This window comes from Pan troglodytes, chromosome 14, assembly GCF_028858775.2.
Source record: "Pan troglodytes isolate AG18354 chromosome 14, NHGRI_mPanTro3-v2.0_pri, whole genome shotgun sequence".
NCBI classification, from domain to species: domain Eukaryota; kingdom Metazoa; phylum Chordata; class Mammalia; order Primates; family Hominidae; genus Pan; species Pan troglodytes.
Window position 1 is genome coordinate 19243063 of NC_072412.2, and position 25176 is coordinate 19268238.

A 25176-nucleotide genomic window follows, 5' to 3' on the forward strand; every position below is an offset into this window, starting at 1 on the left:
CTTTACTAAAATGAATAGACAATTAGCAGCAAATAGGTAATTGACATTCAAGAAGATAATTTTCAGTTGGAGGGATTTATACATTCAGATCGGTAATAGCATGTTGAAAAAGAATGTGTGGTTTTTTTTCCTGTTAAATGACATATTTTTTGCTTTCTCTTACTGCACCTAGTTCTCTGCTAGAACCTGTCAGAAATAACAAAACACATAATACCTAGTACTACCATCAAACTCTAGTTAGATAAAACTAATAAAGGTAAATTTTAAAGAATATTTTAAAATATAGTTCAAGGTAACAGGAGTCATAGGATAGTACATAAATGATTGCTAAATAAATTTTATAGAAAACAATTGCAGTTCCTGTTTGCAGACAGGAAATGTCATTTTAAACTAGGTTGATGGTGGGCAGCATTTGTGGTAGGGGTATAATTTGAGGTCCTTATGAAAGGATGAATAGGATTTTAGTAGATAACATGTAAGTCATTCTGCTTACATAGCACAGTATAAGTATAGAGTATTATGTGATCCTCGTAGAGGTGTTATAGGGAATAAATAAGGATATGTAAAAATACTTAATGCGTTTATGTAGTAGAAAAAAGACATATTTCGTTAAAGGACTAGATAACCAAAGTATTTTCTCTGGGCAAGTCAATAAATCTGTTTTATTTTTCTGAAGGTCCATGTAAGAGAGGTAAGCTTGAAAAATTGGCTACAATGCCCACTTAAGTTGAATATCTCTATACATTTACTCAGAGCCTCTCAGTAGTCTACATTGTTCCTTTTTCTAAAATGCCTATTTGTGGTATGCTTAGTTTGATACTTAAGATTCTATCTGTCTATTTCCCAGGCCCAAGCAAGATTCTGTTTAAATAGAACAAATAAAATAATTCTGAGACATTACTAGATTTTAATGTCTTGAAACATTATTTTAACCCACATGTTAGATAATATGTTATCTAATAAAATATCCCATATTCTGTTCTAATTTTTATAGGTTGATATTGATTACAGTAGATTTTATAGTTTTGATCAGGAGAGGAAAAATCTTGACCAATTAAGATCTGTCTCTGCTCAATAATTAGTTTTCATGTGTTTTTTGTTTTAATATATAAATCTTATATTTTTCAGGCTGCAAATTATTATACAAACAGGATTTTGCCAGACGTTTAGGATTGAGATGTGTTACTTGCAACTATTGTTCTCAGCTATGTAAGAAGGGAGCAACTAAAGAACTCGATGGTGTTGTGAGAGATTTCTGCAGTGAAGATTGCTGTAAAAAATTTCAGGATTGGTACTACAAGGCGAGTAACTCCTTTATTACAGCAGCTACTTTAACCAGTCTTAAAAAACGTTGTAGCTGTTACCATTACAAATCTGGCAACTCATTTATTTTAAAAATGTACACACTTAAGGCCCAGCCCTGATAATACTATTCATTAAAATTGTCTTGTCATTTCTGCTTGTTTGAAGTAGCATTTTTATCTTTTTTTTTAATAACTTAAGCATTACCAAAAGATTAGGATATACCTATATTTTCAGCATTGTAGTTTAACAAAATGGATTGTTTTTCTAAAATTTGTTGTGTCTTTATTTCACTAAGTAGAATTTTTTTTTTTTTTTTTTTTTTTGAGATGAAATCTCTGTCGCCCAGGCTAGAGTGCAGTGGCACCATCTCGGCTCACTGCAGCCTCCACCTCCCAGGTTCAGGCAATTCTTGTGCCTCAGCCTCCCAAGTAGCTGGGATTACAGGCGCATGCCACCATGCCCAGCTAATTTTTATTCTTTTAGTAGAGACAGGGTTTCACCGTGTTGGCCAGGTTGCTCTTGAACTCCTGACCTCAGGTGATCTGCCCACCTCAACCCCAAAGTGCTGAGATTACAGGCGTGAGCCACCAATGCCCAGCTAAATAGAAATACTTTCAACTATGTTATCAGTGTTGAATGTTAGCAGGTAATTGTTTTGGATACTTGAGATATATTTTAAAAACATCTTGCTCTTTTTTGGCTTTTTGCCTTTTTAATTGTGAGTTTTGGGGGACTTTAAAATTGAAAAGAACACTAAATAGAGACCAGAAACATTTAATTTGAAACCATAAATGTGTGTATGTGTATGTGTCATACTAAATCCACTTTAAAAATTTAACTTTTAGGTTCAGGGGTACATGTGCAGGTTTTTTATATAGGTAAATTTAGGTCATGGTAAATGATGGGTAAATGACCAAACATGACCCAAATTTACCAAAGTAAAAATTTGGGTCATGTTGTACTGATTATTTTATCACCCAGATATTAAGCCTAGTACCCATTAGTTATTTTTCCTGATTCTTTCCCTCCTCCTACCCTCCACTCTTTCATAGGCCCCAGTGTCTGTTGTTCCCCTGTATGTGTTTGTGTTCTCATCATTTAGCTCCCACATATAAGTGAAAACATGCAATATTTGCTTTTCTTTTCCTGTGTTAGTTTGCTAAGGATAATGGCCTCCAGTCCTATCCATGTTCCTGCAGGGTATATAATCTCTTTTTTATTGCTGCATAGTATTCCATGGTATATATGAACCACATTTTCTTTATCCACTCTACTATTGGTAGGCATTTAGGATGACTCTAGGTGTTTGCTGTTGTGAATAGTGCTGCAATGAACATATGTGTGCATGCTTTTTCTGTGCAGAAGCTCTTTAATTAAACCCCATTTGTCAGTTTTTGCTTTTGTTGCAGTTGCTTTTGGCATCTTAATCTTTGCTGGTTCCTATGTCCAGAATGGTATTTGCCTAGGTTGGCTTCAGGGGTTTTTATAGTTTTGGGTTTTACATTTATTAATCCATCCTGAGTTAATTTTTGTATATGGTGTAAGGAAGGGGTCCAGTTTCAGTCTTCTCCATATGGTTAGCCAGTTATCCCAGCACCGTTTATTGAATAGGGAATCCTTTTCTCATTGCTTGTTTTTGTCAGGTTTGTCGAAGATCAGATAGTTGTAGGTGTGCGGCCTCATTTCTGGGCTCTCTATTCTGTTCCATTGGTCTATGTGTCTGCTTTTGTACCGGTACCATGCTGTTTTGGTTACTGTATCCCTGTAGTATAGTTTGAAGTCAGGTGGCATGATTCCTCCAGCTTTGTTCTTTTTGCATTTTGCTTAGGATGGCCTTGGCTATTTGGGCTCTTTTTTGGTTCCATAGGATTTTAAAAGTTTTTTTTTTTTTTTTTTTGTTCTGTGAAGACTGTCATTGGTAGTTTAATGGGAATAGCATTGAATCTGTAAATGGCTTTGGGCAGTATGGCTATGTTAATGATATTGATTCTTTTTATCCATGAGCATGGAATGTTTTTCCATTTGTTTGTGTCATCTCTGATTTCTTTGAGCAGTATTTTGTAGTTCTTGTAGAGATTTTTCACCTCCCTGATTGGCTGTATTCCCAGGTATTTTATTCTTTTTGTGGCAATTTTCAATGAGATTGTGTATCTAATTTGGCCCTCAGCTTGATTGTTGTTGGCATACAGAAAAGCTAGTGATTTTTGTACATTGATTTTGTACCCTTTGCTGAAGTGGTTTATCAGCTGAGGGAACTTTTGGGCTGAGCCTATGGAGTTTTCTAGATATAGGATCATGTCATTTGTGAACAGGGAAAGTTTGACATCCTCTCTTCCTATTTGGATGCCCTTTATTTCTTTCTCTTTCGTGATTGCTCTGGCCAGGACTTCCAATACTGTGTTGAACAGGAGTGGTGAGAGAGGGCATCCTTGTCTTACACCAGTTTTCAAGGGGAATGCATGCTTCCAGCTTTTGCCTGTGCAGTATGATGTTCGCTGTGTGTTTGTCATAGATGACTCTTATTATTTTGAGGTATATTTCTTCAATACCTAGTTTATTGAGAGTTTTTTTTTTTTTTGACATGGCGTCTCTCTCTGTTGCCCAGGCTGGAGTGCAGTGGCGCCATCTTGGCTCACTGCAAGCTCCGCCTCCCAGGTTCACGTCATTCTCCTGCCTCACCCTCCCGAGTAGCTGGGACTGCAGGCGCCCGCCACCATGCCCAGCTAATTTTTTTGTGTGTTTTTAGTAGAGATGGGATTTCACCATGTTAGCCAGGATGGTCTCGATTCCCTGACCTTGTGATCTGCCCATCTCAGCCTCCTAAAGTGCTGGGATTACAGGCGTGAGCCACCGTCCCCAGCCTATTGAGTTTTTAACATGAAGGATGTTGAATTTTATTGAAAGACTTTTCTGCATCTATTGAGATAATCATGTGGTTTTTGTTTTTAGTTCTGTTTATGTGATGAATCACATTTATTGATTTGCGTATATTGAACCAAACTTGCATCCCAGTGATAGAGCCTACTTGATCATGTTGAATAAGCCTTTTTGATGTGCTGCTGGATTTGGTTTGGCAGTATTTCGTTGAGGATTTTGGCGTTGATGTTCATCGAGGATATTGACTTGAAGTTTTCTTTTCTGGTTGTGTCTCTGCCAGGTTTTGGTATCAGGATGATGCTGGCCTCATAGAATGAGTTAGGGAGAAGTCCCCCCTCCTCAATTTTTTGGAATGGTTTCAGTAGGAATGATACCAGCTCTTCTTTGTACATCTGGTAGAATTGTGTTGTGAATCCATCTGGTCCTGGACTTTTTTTGGTTGGTAGGGTATTTATTACTGATTCAATTTCGGAGCTCATTGTTGGTTTGTTCAGGGCTTCAGTTTTTTCCTGGCTCAGTCTTGGGAGGGTGTATGTGTCCAGGAATTTGTCCGTTTCTTCTAGATTTTCTAGTTTATGTGCACAGAGGTGTTCATTACAATCTCTGGTGGTTATTTGTATTTCTGTGAGGGTAGTGGTAATAATATCCCCTTTATTGTTTCTAATTGTGTTTATTTGGGTCTTCTCTCTTTTCTTTATTAGTCTAGCTAGCAGTCTGTCTATTAATCCCCCCAACCCCCGCATGCAAAAAAAAAAAAAAAAAAAAACACTCCTGGATTTATTGATCTATTGAATGGTTTTTCATGTCTCAGTCTCCTTCAGTTCAGCTCTAATTTTGGTTATTTCTTGTCTTCTGCTAGCTTTGGGATTGGTTTTCTCTTGGTTCTCTAGTTCTTTTAGTTGTGATGTTAGGTTGTTAAATTGAGATCTTTCTAACTTTTTGATGTGGGCATTTAGTGCTACAAATTTCCCTCTCAACACTGCCTTAGCTGTGTACCAGAAATTCTGGTACGTTGTATCTTTGTTCTTATTGGTTTCAAAGAATTAACTGGTTTCTGCCTTAATCTCATTATTTACCCAAAAGTTGTTCAGAACAGGTTATTCAATTCCCATGTAATTGTAAGGTTTTGAATGGATTTCTTAGTCTTGACTTCTAATTTGATTGTACTGTGATCCAAGAGACTTTTGGTTATGATTTCAGTCCTTTTGCATTTACTGAGGAATGTTTTATATGGATTATGTGATCAATTTTAAGAGTATGTGCCATGTGACAGTGAGAAGAATGTATATTCTGTTGTTTTGGGGTGTCCATTTGATTCTATGCTGAGTTCAGGTCCTGAATATCTTTATTAATTTTCTGCTTTGACGATCTGTCTGATACTGTTATTGGAGCATTGTCTGGGAGTCTAAGTCTCTTTGTACATCTCTAAGAACTTCCTTTATGAATCTGGGTGCTCCTGTGTTGGGTGCATTTATATTTAGGATAGTTAGGTCTGATGGTTCAATTGAACCCTTTACCATTATGTAATGACCTTCTTTGTCTTTTTTGATCTTTGTTGGTTTAAAGTCTGTTTTGTCTGAGGCAACCCCTGCTTTTCTCTGGTTTCCATTTGCTTGGTAGATTTTTCTCCATCCCTTTATTTTGAGCCTATGTGTGTCATTGCATGTGAGATGAGTCTCTTGGAGATAGCATACCAATGGGTCTTGTTTCCTTATCCAAGCCACTGTATACCTTTTAATTGGGGCATTTAGACTGTTTACATTTAAGGTTAGTATTGATATGTGTGGCTTTGATCCTGTCATCATGATGTTAGCTGGTTATTTTGCAGACTTGTTTATGTGGTTGCTTTATAGTGTCACTTGTCTGTGTACTTGTGTGTTTTTGTAGTGGTTGTTAATGGTCTTTCCATATTTGGTGCTTCCTTCAAGAGCTCTTATAAAGCAGGTCTGGTGGTAACAAATACCTTCAGATTTTGCTTGTCTGAAAAGGATCTTATTTCTGCTTTACTTAATGATGCTTAGTTTGGTGGGATATGGAATTCTGGTTGGCAGGTGGCACTGGTGTTAAATTAAAAAAAAAAAGGGTTGAATATTGGCCCCCAATCTCTTCTGGCTTGTAGGGTTTCTGCTGAGAGATCTGCTATTAGTCCGATGAGTTTCCGTTTGTAGGTGACCTGACCTTTCTCTCTAGCTGCCTTTTAACATTTTTTCTTTCATTTCAACCTTGGAGTATCTGATGATTATGTGCCTTGAGAATGATCTTTTTATGAAGTATGATACTGGGGTTCTCTACATTTCCTGAATTTGAATGTTGGCCTCTCTAGCTAGGTTGGGAAGTTCTCATGGATGATATCCAGAAATATGTTTTCCAAGTTGCTTATACTCTCCCCATCTCTTTCAGGGACACCAGTTGAGTTATAGATTTGGTCTCTTTACGTAATGCCATATTTCCTGGAGGTTTTGCTCGTTCCTTTTTATTCTTTTTTATTCTTTTTCTCTGTATTCTTGTCTGTCTTATTTCACAAGGCCAGTCCACCAACTCTGAGAGTCTTTCTTCCGCTTGGTCTATTTTGCTATTAATACTTATGATTGCCTTATGAAATTCTCGTAGTGTGTTTTTCAGCTCTATCAGGTCAGTTACATTCTTTTCTATACTGGGTATTTTGTCTGTAAGCTCCTGCTTACCTAATTGTTCCTAGGATTGAGTTTCAGTGTGCTCCTGCTTCTCAGTGATCTTCATGCCTTTCCATATTCTGAATTCTATTTCTGTTATTTCAGCCATCTCTGCCTGATTCAGAACCCTTACTGGAGAGGTAGTACAGTTATTTGGAAGAAAGAAGGCACTCTGGCTTTTTGAGTTGTCAGGGTTCTTGTGCGAGTTCTTTTTCATCTTTGTGGGCTTACATTCCTTCAACCTTTGAAGTTGCTGACCTTTGCTTTTTTTTATTATTTTTTTATTTTTTTGAGATAGGGTCTTGCTATATTGCCCAGGCTGGAGTGCCGTGGCATGATCTTGGCTTACTGCAGCGTCCACCTGCCAGGTTCAAGTGATTGTCCTGCCTCAGCTTTCTGAGTAGTTGGGATTAGGGGCACATGCCACAACACCCAGCTCATTTTTGTATTTCTAGTAGAGATGGGGTTTCACCATGTTGGCCAAGCTGGTCTCGAACTCCTGACCTTAAGTGATCCACCTGCCTCTGCCTCCCAAAGTGCTGGAATTACAGACATGGACCACTGTGCCCAGCCAATTTTTTTTTTATTGTATCCTATATTTGATGACCTTGAGGGTTCAACTGTGGAATAAGGTGGCTTCAGCCAAGTGACTGTGTTCTGGAAGGTTTTAAGGGACCGGTGCTAAGTTCCTAACTCCTGGACTGTGTGCTTTAACTCCGGGGTACTTATATCAGTCTCAACTTTATTCTGTCTCCTGGAGCGTAGGTATCCACTGTGCTGGGGAGACTGACGTGTTTGGGGCCGCTGATCACTACACTCGTTGGATGGTGTCAGTCAAAGCATTTGGTAGTGCGGTGACAGCAGGATCCATCCGCATTGGCATGTGCCAGCAGCAGTGCAGCGTGATGGGGTGCACACTTGTTGGCTGTGGTAGGGTGCTAGTTGGTGCTGGGGTGCCTGCCTCCCAGCCTGCACTTGCCACAGTGGTAGATGCAATGTGGCTAGGGGGTGGAGTGGGGAACCCCTGTTGGCTACTGTGCCTGTGGTTGCACTGGTGGTGGTGGTGGTGGCAGGGCACTGGCAGGTGCAGGTCTTTGTGCATTCTCAGAGGGCTCTTGGTTGCTCAGGGAGGTGGAGTGTCCACTGTTCTGTGTGCCTAGTTTTGCTCTGGGCAGTGTTGGTGAAAGGGCCAGGTTGTGGTGGGGGCGGGGCTGACTGCTAAGGCTCCAACTGCAGTGTCGTTGGTGGGGCAAGGTAGGGGTGAAGTGCACTCCTGCTGCATGAGTGGCAGGGCAGGGTGCACACATACACGTGGGTGCTGGCTGGGTGAGGCAAGCAAAACCTGCCTGCACATGGCAAAGGGATGTGGGAAGTATCCATGGGCCCCAGGGGAAGCTGCAGTGTGGGGAGGGAATGGGTGGCACTGCTGCGTGTCTGTGGGGGCCACCCCACTGGGGGTCTCCAGTGGTCAGGTTCCGTCTGCCAGGGTAGAAGCTATGATGGGGGCTTCTAGGACACTCGAGGCTGACCTGAAAGCAGGTACTTTCACACTGGGACCCTGCAAGAGGCCAACAGATTAAGGGATGCTCAGGTCAGACTGGCCTCTTCTTATGGGCAAGACCTCCCCGCAGAGTTCAGATCTGACAGTTGCCCTAGGGTTAAAGTCTCCTATGGGAGCAAGTTGATTCTAGGTGGATGGTCATCCTTGGCTGTGCTCCACTACAGAGGCCCCTGCACCAAACCCTGTGGTCTCCAGATCAGCTGGCTTGCTGCCCCTACAACTTCTTTAAGCAGCTTTCCCTGCTAACTCAAGTGTCCCTGCTGGCTGAAGGGTTTCCTCCTGCTGAGATTCCAGAGGCCTGTGCCCAGAGCAGGTTGCTCTCTGCCAGTTCAACTAACTTGTGCCCTCAGCATATTGGGGGTCAAGAACAAGTCCCAGTGTGTGGTAGCCCCATGCAGCATTCCCAGATTCCTTCTCCTTAAGCCAAGCTTCTCTCTGTCTTCCCTCCTCTACTCTTGGTGCTTTCCCTCTGAAGATCTCTTAGGAGTGCACCAGTACTCTCAGTCCCTCCGGGGCAGCTCTTCTACCTGGCTGTGTCTAGTCAGCCATCTTGCCCCAACATCTACTTTTATAAAGTCAGTCTCTTTTCACACATTGCATCAGTTTCTTCCTAGATAAGAAAATGAGTGTAAATTTGGACTTGTGGGTAGTCAGAAAGATTATAAGAAAAGAGCATTAATTCCTATGTTGATAACATGGAAAACCATCTCAATGCTGAAACTTCATTGTGGGTACAGTTGTAAAGCATGTGAAGACAGGCCAGGCGCGGCGGCTCACTCCTGTAATCCCAGCACTTTGGGAGGCCAAGGCGGGAAGATCACTTGAGGTCAGGAGTTCAAGACCAGCCTGGCCAACATGGTAAAACCCCGTCTCTACTAAAAATACAAAAATTAGCCATGCATGGTGGTGCATGCCTGTAATCTCAGCTACTCGGGAGGCTGAGGCAGGAAAATCACTTGAACCCGGGAGGTGGAGGTTGCAGTGAGGTAAGATGGCACCACTACACTCCAGCCCGGGCGACAGAGCAAGACTCTGTGTCAAAAAAAAAAAAAAAAAAAAAGCATGTGAAGACAGACATTATCATGACTTCAAATTTGTTAAGGCCTCTAAAGAAACAAATGAAATAGTCGAATATGGAGAACAGTATTTAGTTTACTTTATCAAGGTATTGGTATTAAAATGATACTACTAGGAGAATTGCAGGAGTTCTGGTGCAGTTCTTTAATATCTGCAATTCACCATGTTAACTAGCATATTGTAAATAAAAAAAGGAAGATGCTTTCCAAGTTAAGAGCTGTAAAGTAATTCCCAAGTTGTTAAGAGCTGTGAAGTAATTGAGACTAAGAGGTTTGATGTACTAAAAAAAGTTACTTCATTACTTTACTGTTGCCTCTATATGATGTAAACTTTAAAAATTAAGGCTCAAATTTTAGAAATACACAGAGGACAAACATACACTCTAAAACGTGTTTATTTCAGTCTAAACAAATGTTTTGTTTATGGATATTAGTGTTTTTGAGAAATCACTCAGAAAATGTTACTTCATGGCCTTGCAATGCTTGATGTTAGTTTAGCACATACAAGTGCACTTTTATACCCATTGTTTAGGAGGTTTTATTTTTAAAATTTTCTTTGGATAATCTCAAAACAATAAAGGCATTTAGTGAGTACGAATTTGGAAATCCCATTTTATTTTTATATCTATTTTCATTGTTTATCTTATTGTTTGAGACAAATTGTTACCATGTGATGATGATTTCCCTGTTGTTTTACTGTACAAATATCTGCCTAATTGTAAAATTATGAATATAAAATTTTAATATTGTATAATCTTTCTCGGAGGATTTTTTTGTTGTTGTTCACAGCACATACTGAATGTATTTGTCTGTTTGGCTTCTTTCTTTGAATGAATGATCTCCCAGCTTTAAAAAATATTACTGGGGCTGGGTGCAGTGGCTTATGCTTGTAATCCCAGCACTTTGGGAGTATGAGGTGGGAGAATCACTTGAGGCAAGAAGTTCAAGACCAGCCTGGGGAACATAGTGAGAGCCCATCTCTGCAAAAAAAAAAAAAAGTTAAAAATTAGCCAGGTGTGATTTCATACCCCTATAGTCCCAGATACTCAGCAGGCTGAGGCAAGAGAATTGCTTGAGCCCAGGAGTTCGAGGTGAGCTATGATTACACCACTGCACTTAAGCCTGGGTGACAGAGCAAGACCCTGTCTCAAAAAGGAAAACAAAAAATTACTGAGAGCGGTGGCTCACATCTTTAATCTCTGCCCTTTGGGAGGCTGAGGTGAGAGGGTTGTTTGAAGTTGGGAGTTCTAGTCCAGCCTGGGCAATATAGCAAGACCCCATCTCTACAAAAAATAAAAATAAAAAAAATTAGCCAGGCATGGTGGTGCATGCCTGTAGTCCTGGCTTCTTGGGAGGCTGAAGTGGAAGGATCACTTGAGTTCAGGTTTTTGAGGTGACAGTGAGCTCTGATCACACCACTGCACTCTGGCCTGGGGGACACAGTAAGACTTTGTCTCTAAAAAAAAAAAAAAAAATATATATATATATATATATATATATATATATATATATATATATATATGGGTGTGTGTATATATGTATATATGTGTACATATGTATATGTGTGTATATATATGTATATATGTGTGTATATATGTGTGTGTGTGTATATATATTAAAGAATAGGGAAGTTTGGGATTTGTTTCCCTTTTTTTGGGAAGCAAAGGTACGTTCTTTGACAAAAGACCATGTTATTGTAGATGTCGTGTGTTCCACCTTGCTATGTTTTTTAAAAGATAGTTATTTCTGTTTTCATTTATGCAGAATTCAGTGATGAGGATTTAATGAAGCAGTGCATTTCAGAATATACAAGAAATACTTTAGTCAAATACCGGGTTACAATCATCTAGTTATGTTTAATGTCAGTATTCTGTACCTTAAATACATTATATATTCATGCCTTATTTTAAACAGATCTTTGTATAATATACATAATAGATTATATATTATACTAATCTGAGGAATAAAGGTAATATTTTTGTTAGATGGTAGAAATTTATAAAGCAAGTAGCAATGCTGATGTTTCTGTACGATCAGATCAATATGCAGCACAATCTTTGAAGTGTGAAGAGCTGTCTCTCTTCATTCATCCTTGGTTTTTCTGCCTGCAGCCATTATTGTAATCAAATGGTAACTTTATTCTCTGTGCTTTCTACTTGAGTCAGACTGTATTTTCTTATACCCCCCCATGCATTCCTTCTATTCACTGTTGCCATTGCCATGGTATCATCTTGAAAATGTGGTAAACTAATTATGGGGTCCCCCCTTTTATGGTTTATCTTTTTTTATTTAAATACTCACAAGTTTATATATTAGTACATTAAAACCTATGACCCTTACAAATCATTCCGGCTTATCAGAAAAATAAGCTTCAAGCCAAAGGAAAAAAAAGTGCTTCATCACAGAAACTTAAAAATCAACAGCTAGCCAATCTGGCTATTATTTCATGTTTAGCCATGAACATTTCTTAAATGGTAGTACACACAAATTGTATTTTTACCTTCTCTTATCTTTGCACTTTAGATTGAGAGACAACTACCTATAGTATAAATAACTTCTACTTTTTTGTTTATTTAAATTTAGTTTTATGCTTTAAAAATTGTTTTACTTGACAAGACACTGAATGAGCTGTGTTTTCTGGTCTATATCATGGTTTGCTTCTAGATTTAAAATAGAGATTTATTAAATTCTTTCTCTTCTAAATTGGAATAAGAAATCTGTGACATCATGCAACCAAAAAATGCTGAAAATAAAATTAACGTATTTTTCTTCTCCCAGATACCTTTTTAGAAAGAAGTAGATTTTACTTTTCCTCAAGTAAATGTTTCCAGGTGTAATGAAAAACCCGATAGTTCTTTTGATCTTTGTAAGTTTAAAAGTTTTTAAGAAAAAGAATTTAGTATCGTAATACAATAATAGCTAGAAGGTGTTTGATAAATTGGTAAAGATAATATTTCAAAAGGTCCACTGTTTCCCAAGAGTATCTCTATTAAGACCTGAGCTTTTCTTAAACTGTATTACTTTTCGATTGCACAGTTTTTTAACACAGGCTTTGATTTGTTTTCCAAACAAGTAGTGAATGGTGGCAATATTAAATTCTTAATACAAATGCCCTCTAATAGTCTTAACAGTATGATTTATGGGCTTTAAATTAATAATATTAGACTTGTATAATTTTTCTTTATAAACAGCTATATCCATTTTTTAAAATTTTTTTTGAAATTATTTTTAGGAAAATAATATTTAATATTCGAATATTGCCTTAAATATATATTTTTGGTCACCGGAGAATTCCTGTGCTTTGCATAGTACCCAATCACCTTTTATCCCTGCATTCTTTTTTTAAAAAAATTTGTAGCGAATCACTCCATTGTGCTCAGAAAGCTGTATTGAGAAGTCATAAAGGATTTCTGCTTAAAATGTCTGTAAAATACCCCTATCTTTTTCGTATTCATGGTTCTCCCCTGGATAATTAGGTTTGTTTGGTGAAATAGGGAGCAAATGGATAGGAAAGTTTAAAAAGATGTATATATCAGTCAAAAATGAAAAGTTGAAACTGTCCAAGACATGAAAGGGACTGGGTCAGGATAGGCTGAATGACCTTTTGCCGGTTATTGAAAATGAAATTTCTGTTTAGCTGATAGGTTGGATTAAGGTTTTTGAGTCAGAGTTTAGTACCTGGCTGTTACTTAGATTTGTTTGAACCTGTGACTTGTTTTTTTTTTTCCCTCCCCCTTAGCTTAGTTTGCTATCCTTGATTTCACAATGACAAGAAAACCACAAAATAGATGATGCAGTATTTTTAAAACCAGAGACTTATGTCCCATTTATTTCATTTTTTATGATGTCTTAATAGTTCTTTTTTGCAAATGGCTAGGGAATGCGGCTTAGAGTGGAGTTGTGTTGGTGTTGGTAAGGAATGATGGTCATTAATGATCTTTTTAAATTGGCCATCATATTTTAGCTGAATTCCAAACACTTCACTAGGAGTTTGCGTGAGTGGATGTCAAAGAAACAAAAGTTCACAACCTCCAAAATTTTGATTATGGCATTAAAGTTGGAATTATTAGTATTGAGTTCTCACTTATTGTTTTTTTCATGCTGAAAAAATACATGCCTATTTTGTTTACATTTGTAAATTGGTATTAATCTTGCCCCTTTTTTCTTTGGGTAGAGGGAAATTATCTAAATTTGTTTTGAACCTTTAAAAGAAGAAGGGAGCTTCAAGTGTTGATTCTATAAAAACCAAGTGTCTAATTGTAGAACGATGAAGTGATTCCATTGTTCAAATTCTTGAGGTGGAATGTGTTTAATTTTATGCCCTTGACCTTCCAAATTATTGTATAAATGGAAATACTACTACTAAGAGTCAGCATAGTACATGTAATGATTTGAATTAATACAGATTTCTGTTTTAAATGTTAAATTGAGAATCTTCTTGTAGCATTTTATTTGTATTGTGTTAGGGTATTTATTCTCTGCTCATTTATAGTAACTCATTTTGTCTTTATTGCTTAGTGTACAGGGTAAAGCCTAGGTTTTGAATTGGTTGTCTGCCTTTTGAATCCTATCTCTGCATTTTTAATATTTGACCTTAGTCAAGTCATTTAATCTTTTTAGATCTTAGTTTGCAGTACCCATTTTGCAGGGCTGTTGTGAAGGTTTCTAGAGAGTAGGTACAATGGGTTTGGCTTTTATTTCAGGTTCTCAGTGAACAAGGTAGTCAGGCTGTAACTCTACTTTCGGTTCCTGCATTGTTCGGAATCAGTGAATAAAGTATTAAGCTTCCATTTCTTTCCTTTATGCTTTGTCTTTTCTTTGAGCATAAATTATAAAAAGGGAAAAAGAAACTGAAAGAAAGAAAAGAAACCCTGGAACAATTCTATGGTTATTTCGAAGAACAGTCTCGCTGGTGAGAATTTAACAAAGGGACTTTTTTATTATTGAGTGAAAATATGATCTTGGTTGATATTAAGTGCTATTGTTACTGAGATGATCACATAATACCATCAGCAGTATAAAATTTGGATTCACAAGTTTTTGGACAAGAGTTGTGATATTGCATCACTTAGTAGTCATAATTTATACTATAAATCTTCATTTAACATTTATTCAGCAGGAGAAATACCTGACCTGGAGAAAAAAAAAAGCCTGTGTTCTAACCTTGGGGTATGTTTGTTATGTAAGACCTGTTTGTCAACACAGTCATTTGTTAACATTCCTGACCAGGAATTTTAACATGGCATTTGTAGAATTCCTCTTGAAATACAACGTGAGAAATTTCAAAATCCACAGTGTAAAACTCTAGATTAGAGTAATAAAGGAAAAGCCATGGCCACAGTTACCATGAACTGCAAAATACTTAACAGTTATTACTTTATCAGAATTTCTAAGCTGTTAAGCCAAAGGGTAATTGAAAAAAAAAATAATAGTTCATTTCTAGATCAGAAACTTAAATTATGAAAAGAACTGTGTTTGAAATTACATCGTTTTTCTGTATTTGAAGATACATCACTTATATTTTCGTTAAACTCATTGGTCAAGACGTTAAGAAATAGTGAAAATGGGCAAAATCTAGGGAAATTAGGATCTCTAAAAAAGAAAAATCTGTCTCAAGATTATTGATTCACCAAAATAAAGTACATTCTATGAATTTTAATTTGTTGTTCTTGTATCGTTTTTTGGTATTGCAAGTTAAGTTGTGGACCCATTGGGCTGATTGTTTTCCTAGATGTGGGTCAAATTGCTTGTCTTATAGATATTATTGGTTTTCAGAACATTTAAACATTGTTTTAGAACATAAAGTTGTTATTAAAATTAAATAAATGTATTTATTAAAGCTTTTCAAATTTATATTAAACTGTTGAAAAACTCAAAATTTTCAAGTTAACATCCATAAATTTCCCATCATAAGAGTTTGCTTCAAAATTACCTTTGTCTTGTACAACTAACCTGGGAAATCCGTTCATTACTCATAAATGTTCAATGTAATGATTGTAGGAGACAATTCTACCAGTATATTATATGGCCCTCAAAATTATTTTAAAACACTAAAATACATTCATTTGGTCTACCAATATATATATTTAGTTATCCTACTTTTGTAATGCTGGTCTTTGACTTCTGGTAAGTATAGGATGGACTTTGTCAATTGAGAAATTGCTTCTTTTTTTTTCTTTCTTTCATTTATTGTAGATTTTACTGTTTACAAATGATTTATATTATAGTTCTACTTTTTCTGTATCAGTCACGGTTTTATCACATTTGGCAATAATCACTGATAAACTTCTGGAAGTCTTCAAAAATAATTTGTAATATCTGAAACCTTCCTTTTTAAATTAAGGCTGCAAGGTGTGACTGTTGTAAATCTCAAGGAACTCTTAAAGAGCGAGTTCAGTGGCGTGGGGAAATGAAACATTTCTGTGATCAACATTGCTTACTGCGTTTCTACTGTCAACAAAATGAGCCCAACATGACAACTCAGAAAGGACCTGAAAACTTACATTATGGTATGTAATAATTTAGGTGATAACTTGAAAACCCTGTACATCAGTCTTTATGTAGTTTTGAATCCAAAGCACTGATAATGAATAGTTGATTTTGGAGATAGCTTAACAGCAACTTAAATTCCGTAGATTATCTGGGTCGAAGTACCCTTGTATGTTGTTTTTATAAATGTATTGCTTTTAGTTTTATTGTCTTTTTGAAATTTCATGCTAATTGAGAAAAGGCATAGTTGAGAGTGAGGAGAAGCTAAACAGTGCTATAACACAAATTTTAAAAAGAATAGACATCTAACTATCGTGTCATCTGCAATTTTAAATGAAAATTATTTTTAGCAAATCGTATTGCTAGGGAGTAGGTTGGGAGGAAGAACAAAAACCCTTTAGAAGCTGTAATTTTTAAAAAAAAAAATATCATTTAAGATATAAATCTAAGAATATATAATAGTATTTCCCCGAAAGCAGTGTATACTTTCAGAGGGGACGAAAGGAGAAAAGGATTAATTTCATTTATTTACCTGTATATTTCTATACTTTATACAAATTTGAAATTCTTTCCTTAAAATAGTCTAAAATATTTTCTTTAGTCACATTTTAAATTGGTGAAATTTAATGAGAAATAGGGATTTAGAACATTCTGAAGAAAGAGTATTTGTCTTATTTTAAATTTTTTTGTGTTTTTTAGATCAGGGTTGTCAGACGTCTCGAACCAAAATGACAGTAAGTATTGGTGAAATGGAGTGCTAAATTGTGATTTTTATAATATGGGGTAAAAAATAATTAGGCCAATTTAATGTGATCATAATAGTAATTTTTTGGGGTTTTTTTTTGCTTTACTGAGACGGTGGAGTATTCAGCTGAATTATATTAATACCAGAGACTGTCATGCATGCTAAAGAATATAAAGGAGAATTAATTATAGCCTCTACTCACAATGGGGCGATAGACATAAGTGATATTTGAGTTGACGGATGTTTCCATAATAGATGCATCTTTAAGACAATGGCAATAGTATGTTTGAAATTAAGACAATGGCAATAGTATGTTTGAAATTAAGACAATGGCAATAGTATGTTTGAAATGACTGTATTTGTTCTGAAAGATACGAATAAGCTGACTGTAAACAGTTGAGTAGAAGATTGCCAGATAGGCATGAAAAGTAGGAGAATAATAAAGTACTAAGCACATGTGTATTTGGCAGAACTACTTACTAGAGCCAAGCCTGAAGGGGATCTTTGGTGGAATAATGGAAAATGAGGCTGAAGGAATAGGCTGAGGCAGATTATTAATGGCTTTATGCATTTATTTTTCAAGTAGAGATCTGAAGATATATGTTGGTGGCTAGAATTTTTTGAGTTTAACAATTTGGGAAATACACAGTGTGTCCTGGATTTTTTTTTCCTCCAATTTATTTTTCTTTTGGTGTAATACATCAAATTCTACACTTTTGTTAGCATTTTAAGAGTTTTATAGGTTGAAAGTGGCCATTGATGTTACTAATGACTACTAAAGATAAGAGGCAGTGCTTTTGCCACTGCCTGGCCTTGGCATGCTCCATCTTACAGCAGTCACCAGTGGTGGATCCTGCTATTTCTGGCATCCTTATCCGAGGGAAGCTCTTTAGGAGTCATTTATTGGCAATAAAGTCTCTGGGCTAGTTCTTGTTGTGTTACAAAAGAACAGATTAGTGGTTCCTAGCTCTGACTACTCATTAGAATCACCTGGCAACTTTTCAAAACCTTCCAGTGCCTGGGTTTCAACCCAAAAATTCTGTATTTTTAAAAAGTTCTGGCTGGGCACGATGGCTCACGCCTGTAATCCCTGCAACAAGGCAAGTGGATCACCTGAGTTCAGAAGTTCGAGACCAGCCTGGCCAACATGGTGAATCTCCATCTCTACTAAAAATACAAAAAATTAGCTGGGCGTGGTGGTGGGCACCTGTAATCCCAGCTACTCAGGAGGCTGAGGCAGGAGAATCGCTTGAACCCGGGAGGCAGAGGTTGCAGTGAGCCAAGATCACGCCACTGCACTCCAGCCTGGGTAATAAGAGTGAAACTCCATCTCCATTAACAACAACAAAAAAAAGTTATTTAGGATGCTAATATGTAACCAGACATGAGAATCACTGATACAGATGAAAATTGGTATTTTTACATTTATTCTATTCAGTGTTTGTTTTTGATGTTAATAGTTGGACAGAATCCTAGAAAAGTAAGAATACTTTTTCCATACCCCCCCTTATGGAAATAACATTTTAAAATCAGATAATTTGGAAGTACATATTCACTTGAATTATCTGATTTTAATACCAGACACTTTTATCCATGCTGAGGGTATGAAAGATGACTACTCCCTATTTTATATTTATAAGGCAACTATTAGCACGATATTAAATATTTTTCTCCTCCTACAGCACTTGAACCAAACTATATGACAGAGGGATAGAGGGAGCATTATTAATAGGGAAGGATAAGTAAGGCTGCCATTGCAGCTGTTGCCTTTTGTCATATAAAGTCCTCTCCCATCTTTTCTTTGTAAGCTTTTGGAATCTTCTAATTCTCCACCCATAAACTTCAAAGGATAGGAGCTTAGCTGTATAATTTTGGGCAAGTTACTTCACTGTTCTTTTTGTGAGTTTCTTTATTTGTAAAATCAAGATGAATATAGTACCTACCTCATGATGAATACTAAACGTGGTGTAACTGTTTTGTTCCAGACTTCATAGAGGCAGTATGTATAGTAAAGAACATAAACTTTGACATCAGATGAGTCTTACTTGAATCCTGATTTCAGAACTTTTAGCTCAGTGCCTGTTGCCAGGTTATATCACTTCTGAGCCTCAGTTTCCTCCTATGTAAAATGGGAGTGATAAAAAGTCCTACCTTTTGTGGTGGTAGGAGTATGCAATAAGATTTGGTGCTTTTCATAGTCCCTGGCGTCTAGCAAATACTCAACAGATGGTGGCTTTTGTCATTATAATTTTTATTCTTTTGGGTCCTACTTCAGCATACACAGATAACTGTGGATCCTGCCTATTGACTAAAAAAGTAAAAAACATTCTAAAAAACAAGTTTGGTTCAAGTGTAGATTTTCACCAAGTGGCATAGTTAATTGACATAAAGTAGTATTTGCAGAATGGCAAGAAGTGCAACATTGAGCAATCCCAGGACATCTATGACTTTAGATCCTCTCTTCTGGGATTCCAGTTAAGAGCGAACTTTCCTAATGCCTGGTATGTAACAGATACTGTTTGCTAAGTTATTCTTTCCATTATACAGTGTTGGAAATTGAGGCATAAGAGATTGAGTGACTTGCCTGACGTCACACAGCAGTAGCTTTAAGTATAGTTGACCGTTGAACAACATGGATTTGAACTGCATTTGTCTACTTCCACATGGGGTTGTTTTTTTTGTTTTTTTTTTTTCCCAACCAAACTTGGATGGAAAATAAAGGATTTGCAGGATTCGAGTTTGAGAGCATGCTTTTCATATGGGTGAGTTCTATAAAGGCTGACTGTGGGAGTTGTGTATGCAGATTCTGGTATGAGGAGTAGGGGTAGGGGCATTGGTGGATGGTGGTGGTCCTAGAACCAGTCCTCCACATATACTGAGAGATAATTGTGCAGTCAGTCCTCATTCATGGATTTCAAATTTGCCTACCCACCAAAATTTATTTGTAACCCCTTAATTGATACTTAAGTGCTTTCACAGGCATTTGTAGATGTGCAGAGTGGTGAAAAATTTGAGTTATCCAATGTGCATGTTCCCAGTTGAAGTAGAACAAAGCAATGCTATGCCTTTTTGTTTCAGCTCTCATACTGTAAACAAGTGTCCTTTTCTTAGTCTAATTAGTGTCAGGGTGTTTTGTTTTTGTTGTTTGCATTTTTGTGTTTTCTGTTGATGATTTTTGTTGTTTAGAAGGGCCAGCAAGTGTGGTGTTGAAGTGCTGTCTAGTGTCACTAAGAGCAAGAAAGCTGTGATGTACCTTATGGAGAAAATACTGTTAGAAAAGTTTCATTTAGGCATGAAGTTATAATGTTCTTGGTGTAAGTTCAGTATTAATGAATCAACATTATCGTACATCTAGAAAAAGGAAGAGGAAATTTGCCAGTCTACCCGAGTGCTATAGTAACATCTCTAGTTTGTGGTACAGCTAAGGAAAAGATAGAATAATGACTAAACTTATGGATTCATGAGATTATGACCAATTTTTTTTTTTTTTAAAGCATACTGAACAGCTTTCAGCTCACAACAGGTTAATCGGGGTTAGGAAAATGTTAAAACGTTCTTGGCTATGTGAGAGCTAGCTGGCTTACACATTTTAAGGCAATGTGGTATGAAAAGTGTTGAAGTTGAGGCGAGTTTTGCAGATCAAGATACTATGGAAGAATACCTACGAAGTGTTATACAGGGAAAAGGTTATATGGAAGAGCTACTTTTCAACACTAATGGGACTGGCTTATTTTTACGAGGTCATTGACATATGAACCTTTGAAATGCCCTTGGCCTTAATTCATCCAAAGAGTGTGCAAGCTTGTTATTGTATACCAATGCCAAGGGCACCTTTAAATGCAAACTCTTGATACACAGAGCTCAAAATTCTTGAGCACTTGCAGGGGAAAACCAGAAGCGTGTATCATTTCCATTGGAGGTGGGACAAAAAAGCATGGATGATACCCAAAACATTCTGGGATTGGTTTCATTGCTTCATCCTAGAAGTTGAACACTATCTTCAGGGTGAAAACTTAGCCTTCAAAGTTTTATTACTGGATAATGCCCCAGTTCATTGCTATGAAGAACTTGGAAGTGCCCATCCCAATGTGTAGGAGTTCTTTTCATGCCCCCAAATACTAGTCTCTTCTCCAGCCCCTCAGACAGGGCATTTTAAAGGCTTTCACGGTGTACCACATGAGGGAGCTTTGTAACAAGGCTTGTGAGGCTCTCAGTGCCGACAAGGAAACCACCATGGATAGACTCCTGGAAGCAGTCACAATATGCATCTTCTTGATTATGGCAACACAACCTGGGGGCAGTATAAAGCAGTCCATTGATAACTGTTGGGAAGATGTTTGATCAGACTGAAAAGGTGTTAAAGAAATTATAAAGAACAATGTTAAAAACATAATGTGCATCACACAGCAAATGAGCATAGAAGGCTTTGGCAACATGAAGGAAGGTGATATCAGAATGGAATTCTGTCTTGGGAAAAATTGTCAATAAAACAGAAAAATGTGGCCCTGTGCTTGAGCACAGTCTCAATTTTAAGCGCCACTGAGAACATGCCTTGAGATGCTTAAAGGATCTGAGGTTAAAAGCTAAGCTGCCAAGGCTGACACAATTTTTGGAGCCACTTTGGGTAAGAAAATCACTGACACTGTCAACAAGGCACAAGAGCCAGTTCTACAACCTCGGTTTTCATGGGGCGCATCAAAGGTTGAGAGGTTAGACCACACAGCGCAGTACCTCATCACACATTCTGCAGCTCCATCCACAGTGAAATTTTATTAATGTTTGTTTTGTTTTTGCTTTGTTCTTGAGACAAAGTCTAACTCTGTCATCCAGGCTAGAGTGCAGTGGCAATATCTTGGCTCACTGCAACCTTTGCCTCCCAGGGTCAAGAGATTCTCCTGCCTCAGCCTCTAGAGTAGCTGGGACTAGAGGTGGGCGCCACCATGTCTGGCTAATTATTTATTTATTTATTTATTTTTATTTTTATTTATTTATTTAGTTTTGTATTTTTAGTAGAGATGGAGTTTCACCATGTTGGCCAGGCTGGTTTCGAACTCCTGACCTTAGGTGATCCGCCTGTCCCGGCCTCCCAGAGTTCTGGGATTACACATGTGAGCCAATGCACCCGGCCAGCTTTTGTAAAACTTTGCTTAATTTTTGTTTAATATTTTTTAGGATTTTATTTGCATAAGGATACAGTAAACAGTATGTGTTCACAGTGTTGTTTACTCTATGTGATTACTGTACAATATGTGTGGAGTACTGTACAGTGTGCATGTGCTGTGTGAGTGCTGTACAGTATGCGTGTGCGGCATTATATCTGTACTGTGAGTTGATCTCAGTACAGTAGTGTATTACACAAATATTCTCTAATGAAATATTGTTTTATTATTAAAAAATACTGTATGAAGTATCATTAACAAAATTATGTATTTATCAGTTGATGAAAACATTGCGACCAGAGGCTCACAGGAACCTAATCTTGTATTTCCCATTGCAGCAGCGGTTCAGTAGTCATTGTTTGGGGCAACCGTATAGAACATAACTATTCCGAATTATGTACCTACATTTTCTCCGTATCAATAGATGATGTGGAGAGTACCTTATTTTTACTGCCTTACGCTCATATCTTCCACTTATTTCAGATTTTATTTATGTGGGGTTTTGTCTTGTTTGCAATGCAAATAATGCTGCAGTGAACTTAGTGTGAAATATCTGAGAGACTGCATCTGTAGAATAGGTTTCAGAAATTGCCATTGCTGGGCCGCAGGAAATACACAACTTAAAGTTTGAGGATATCTTTGGTAATTGTTTTCATTTTTCTTTTCAAATTTATAATCATATTTAAAGCCATTTATCCAGCAGAGGGAGTGAGAGTATCAGAGAGCCATAATAACTGTTGGATCTTCTTTTTCTGAAATAAATTTAAAAGTACCCAAGTATTTTCATAGTTCAGGTTTGCAACCTTGATTTTGTACTTAAAAGTTAGATTGTCTTTTTATATTTTTCTAAAATCATTCTGATGGTATCCTTTGAAGGTGATACAAATCTATAGAATGAATAATTGCTACCACTTTGCTAGTAGTTAGGATAGATTCATATTGATCCTTATAGATTAAGAGTATGGCGAACATAGTGATAATAGCATAATTTGGTTATCCTCTTCTGCTTTTGTGTGTTCCCTTCTTAGGACTGAAAATCCTTCATTGACACCAGGAAGTATTGAAAATTAGACATAAAAATAAAAATGTTTCTCTTTGCTTCTCCATAGGGTTCAGCACCACCCCCTTCTCCAACACCTAACAAAGAGATGAAGAACAAAGCAGTTCTTTGCAAACCTTTAACAATGACAAAAGCTACTTACTGTAAACCTCACATGCAGACCAAATCTTGTCAGACAGGTAACTTAGGACAATGTGACTTACATACTTCCCCATACCTTCATCTCACCTAATGAAATACATGCTTTTCTTGAATGACACCTCCAGGATAGATTCATTTGGTCAATTTGTCATTTTCTGTTGATTTTGCTTACGTAATTTTAGATACTACCTGGAGAATACAGCATCTCATTTTAAATCATTATGATCAATCTCTGATAAAGGCCTAGAATACAAATTATGTCAAAAGTGAAAAAATACTATCTCGAAAATTTCCTTGGGGATAAGACTACTAAAATTATAATGCTTCCTCTGAGAAAATCATCTCTTTGCATGTGGTTTGTAATGGTAACAGTTCTGTTTCCTTCCTGTCAGAATGAGGTGAAATTGTTCAAATATGTATTTTTTATGAAATTTACAGTGTTACCTGTGTATTCTAATTATTTGATTAAATAAGCCTTTGGGGAGGTTGTTGAGGAGAGTATGGTAGGGTATCTGGAACTACATAGTGTTTTTAAAGGATGTTTTCTTTCTTAAAAAAAAAAATCCCTAAATTCTATTTGTATTTTCTGTAAGTTAGAACAGCTGCTGCTTTCTTTTTTGTCCTGTTCTTTTTAAGTTACCTAACTTAAAAAAACTGGGAATTTAAAAAAAAAAAAAAGAAAAGGTACTGAGGTAGTTAAATTTTTCTTTATCAAATTATTTTAACATTGAGCACCTGTATGTAAGTGTTAGTTAACATTGCTCCTTAAATACGTTTTGTGTTTTTAGATGATACTTGGAAGACAGAATATGTTCCAGTGCCTATCCCTGTGCCTGTGTATATCCCAGTTCCTATGCACATGTACAGTCAGAATATTCCTGTTCCTACTACAGTTCCTGTTCCTGTAAGTCACATTTTAAGTTCTTTCTCATTTTGAGATTTAGCAGACACAGTTGGGAAAACAGTGTACAGTTGACCCTTGAACAACAAGAGTTTGAACTCCATGCATCCACATATGTGGATGATTTTTTTTTTTTTCCAATAAATATGGGCGGCCCTCTATATTGGCACGTTCCACATCCGTGACCAAACACAGACTGAAAATACAGTATTCTGCCTGTAATCCCAGCACTTTGGGAGGCTAAGATAGGCGTATCTTCAGCCCAGGAGTTCAAGACCAGCCTGGGCAACATGGTGACACCCTGTCTCTACTAAAAATGTAAAAATTAGCCAGGCACAGTGGCATATACCTGTAGTCCCAGCTACTTGGGAGGCTGAGGTAGGAAGATTGCTTGAGCTTGGGAGATGGAGGCTGCAATGAGCCGTGATTGCACCACTGCACTGCAGCCTGGTCTACAGAGCAAGTCCTTATCTCAAAAAAAAAGAAAATAAAAAATTATTTGAGGATGTGAAATCTGTGTAGAAGGCTGACTGTAGGGGTGTGGAACTTGAGTATGCATAGACTTTGGTATCCATCCACAGGTGGTCCTGGAACCAATCCCCTAGAATACTGAGGATAACTCTAGTTGCAGTTACTAGTTTAATGAAGCTAATAAAACCATCTTTACCTTTCTTCAACAGTTAACTTAGATTTGGTTGAATCTCTGTTGTCATGATTGATTGCTTTGTGTATAGTATGTATATGTTCATCCTCGAGAGTGACATTTCGCAGATGTCTGTGCCTGCTCTGTGCATATTAAGTTTTATATTTGGGTTCATTTTCAAAAGGAATATTTGTGGGCCATGTGCAGTGGCTCACGCCTGTAATCCCAGCACTTTAGGAGGCTGACATGGGCAGATCACCTGAGGTCAGGAGTTCAAGACCAGACTGGCCAACATGGTGAAACCCCCTCTCTACTAAAAATACAAAATTAGTTGGGCATGGTGGCACATGCCTGTAATCCCAGCTGCTGGGGAGGCTGAGGCAGGAGAATCGCTTGAACCCGGGAGGCGGAGGTTGCAGTGAACTGAGATAGCGCCATTGCACTCCAGCCTGGGCAACAAGAGTGAAATTCCATCTCAAAAAAAAAAAAAGAAAAATATTTGTGAAGCCATAAGGTTTAGAACTGAAACATAGAATTTCATATAAAA

General features: G+C 37.2%; 1 protein-coding gene across 31 annotated transcripts in view; it reads left to right on the forward strand.

Annotated features, from left to right (window-relative positions):
- ZMYM2 (zinc finger MYM-type containing 2) overlaps positions 1–25176 on the forward strand; it is a 129376-nt gene that overhangs the window by 78209 nt on the left and 25991 nt on the right. For all 31 annotated transcript variants that reach the window (XR_010150611.1, XR_010150616.1, XR_010150615.1 and 28 more), the window contains 5 exons: positions 1129–1301; positions 15835–16000; positions 16680–16714; positions 22994–23123; positions 23874–23989. Coding sequence is in view for 17 of the 31 variants with exons in the window: in XM_063792417.1 (XP_063648487.1) it covers positions 1129–1301; positions 15835–16000; positions 16680–16714; positions 22994–23123; positions 23874–23989 (620 nt within the window). In the remaining 14 variants the exon portion in view is untranslated. The remainder of the gene's footprint in view (positions 1–1128; positions 1302–15834; positions 16001–16679; positions 16715–22993; positions 23124–23873; positions 23990–25176) is intronic.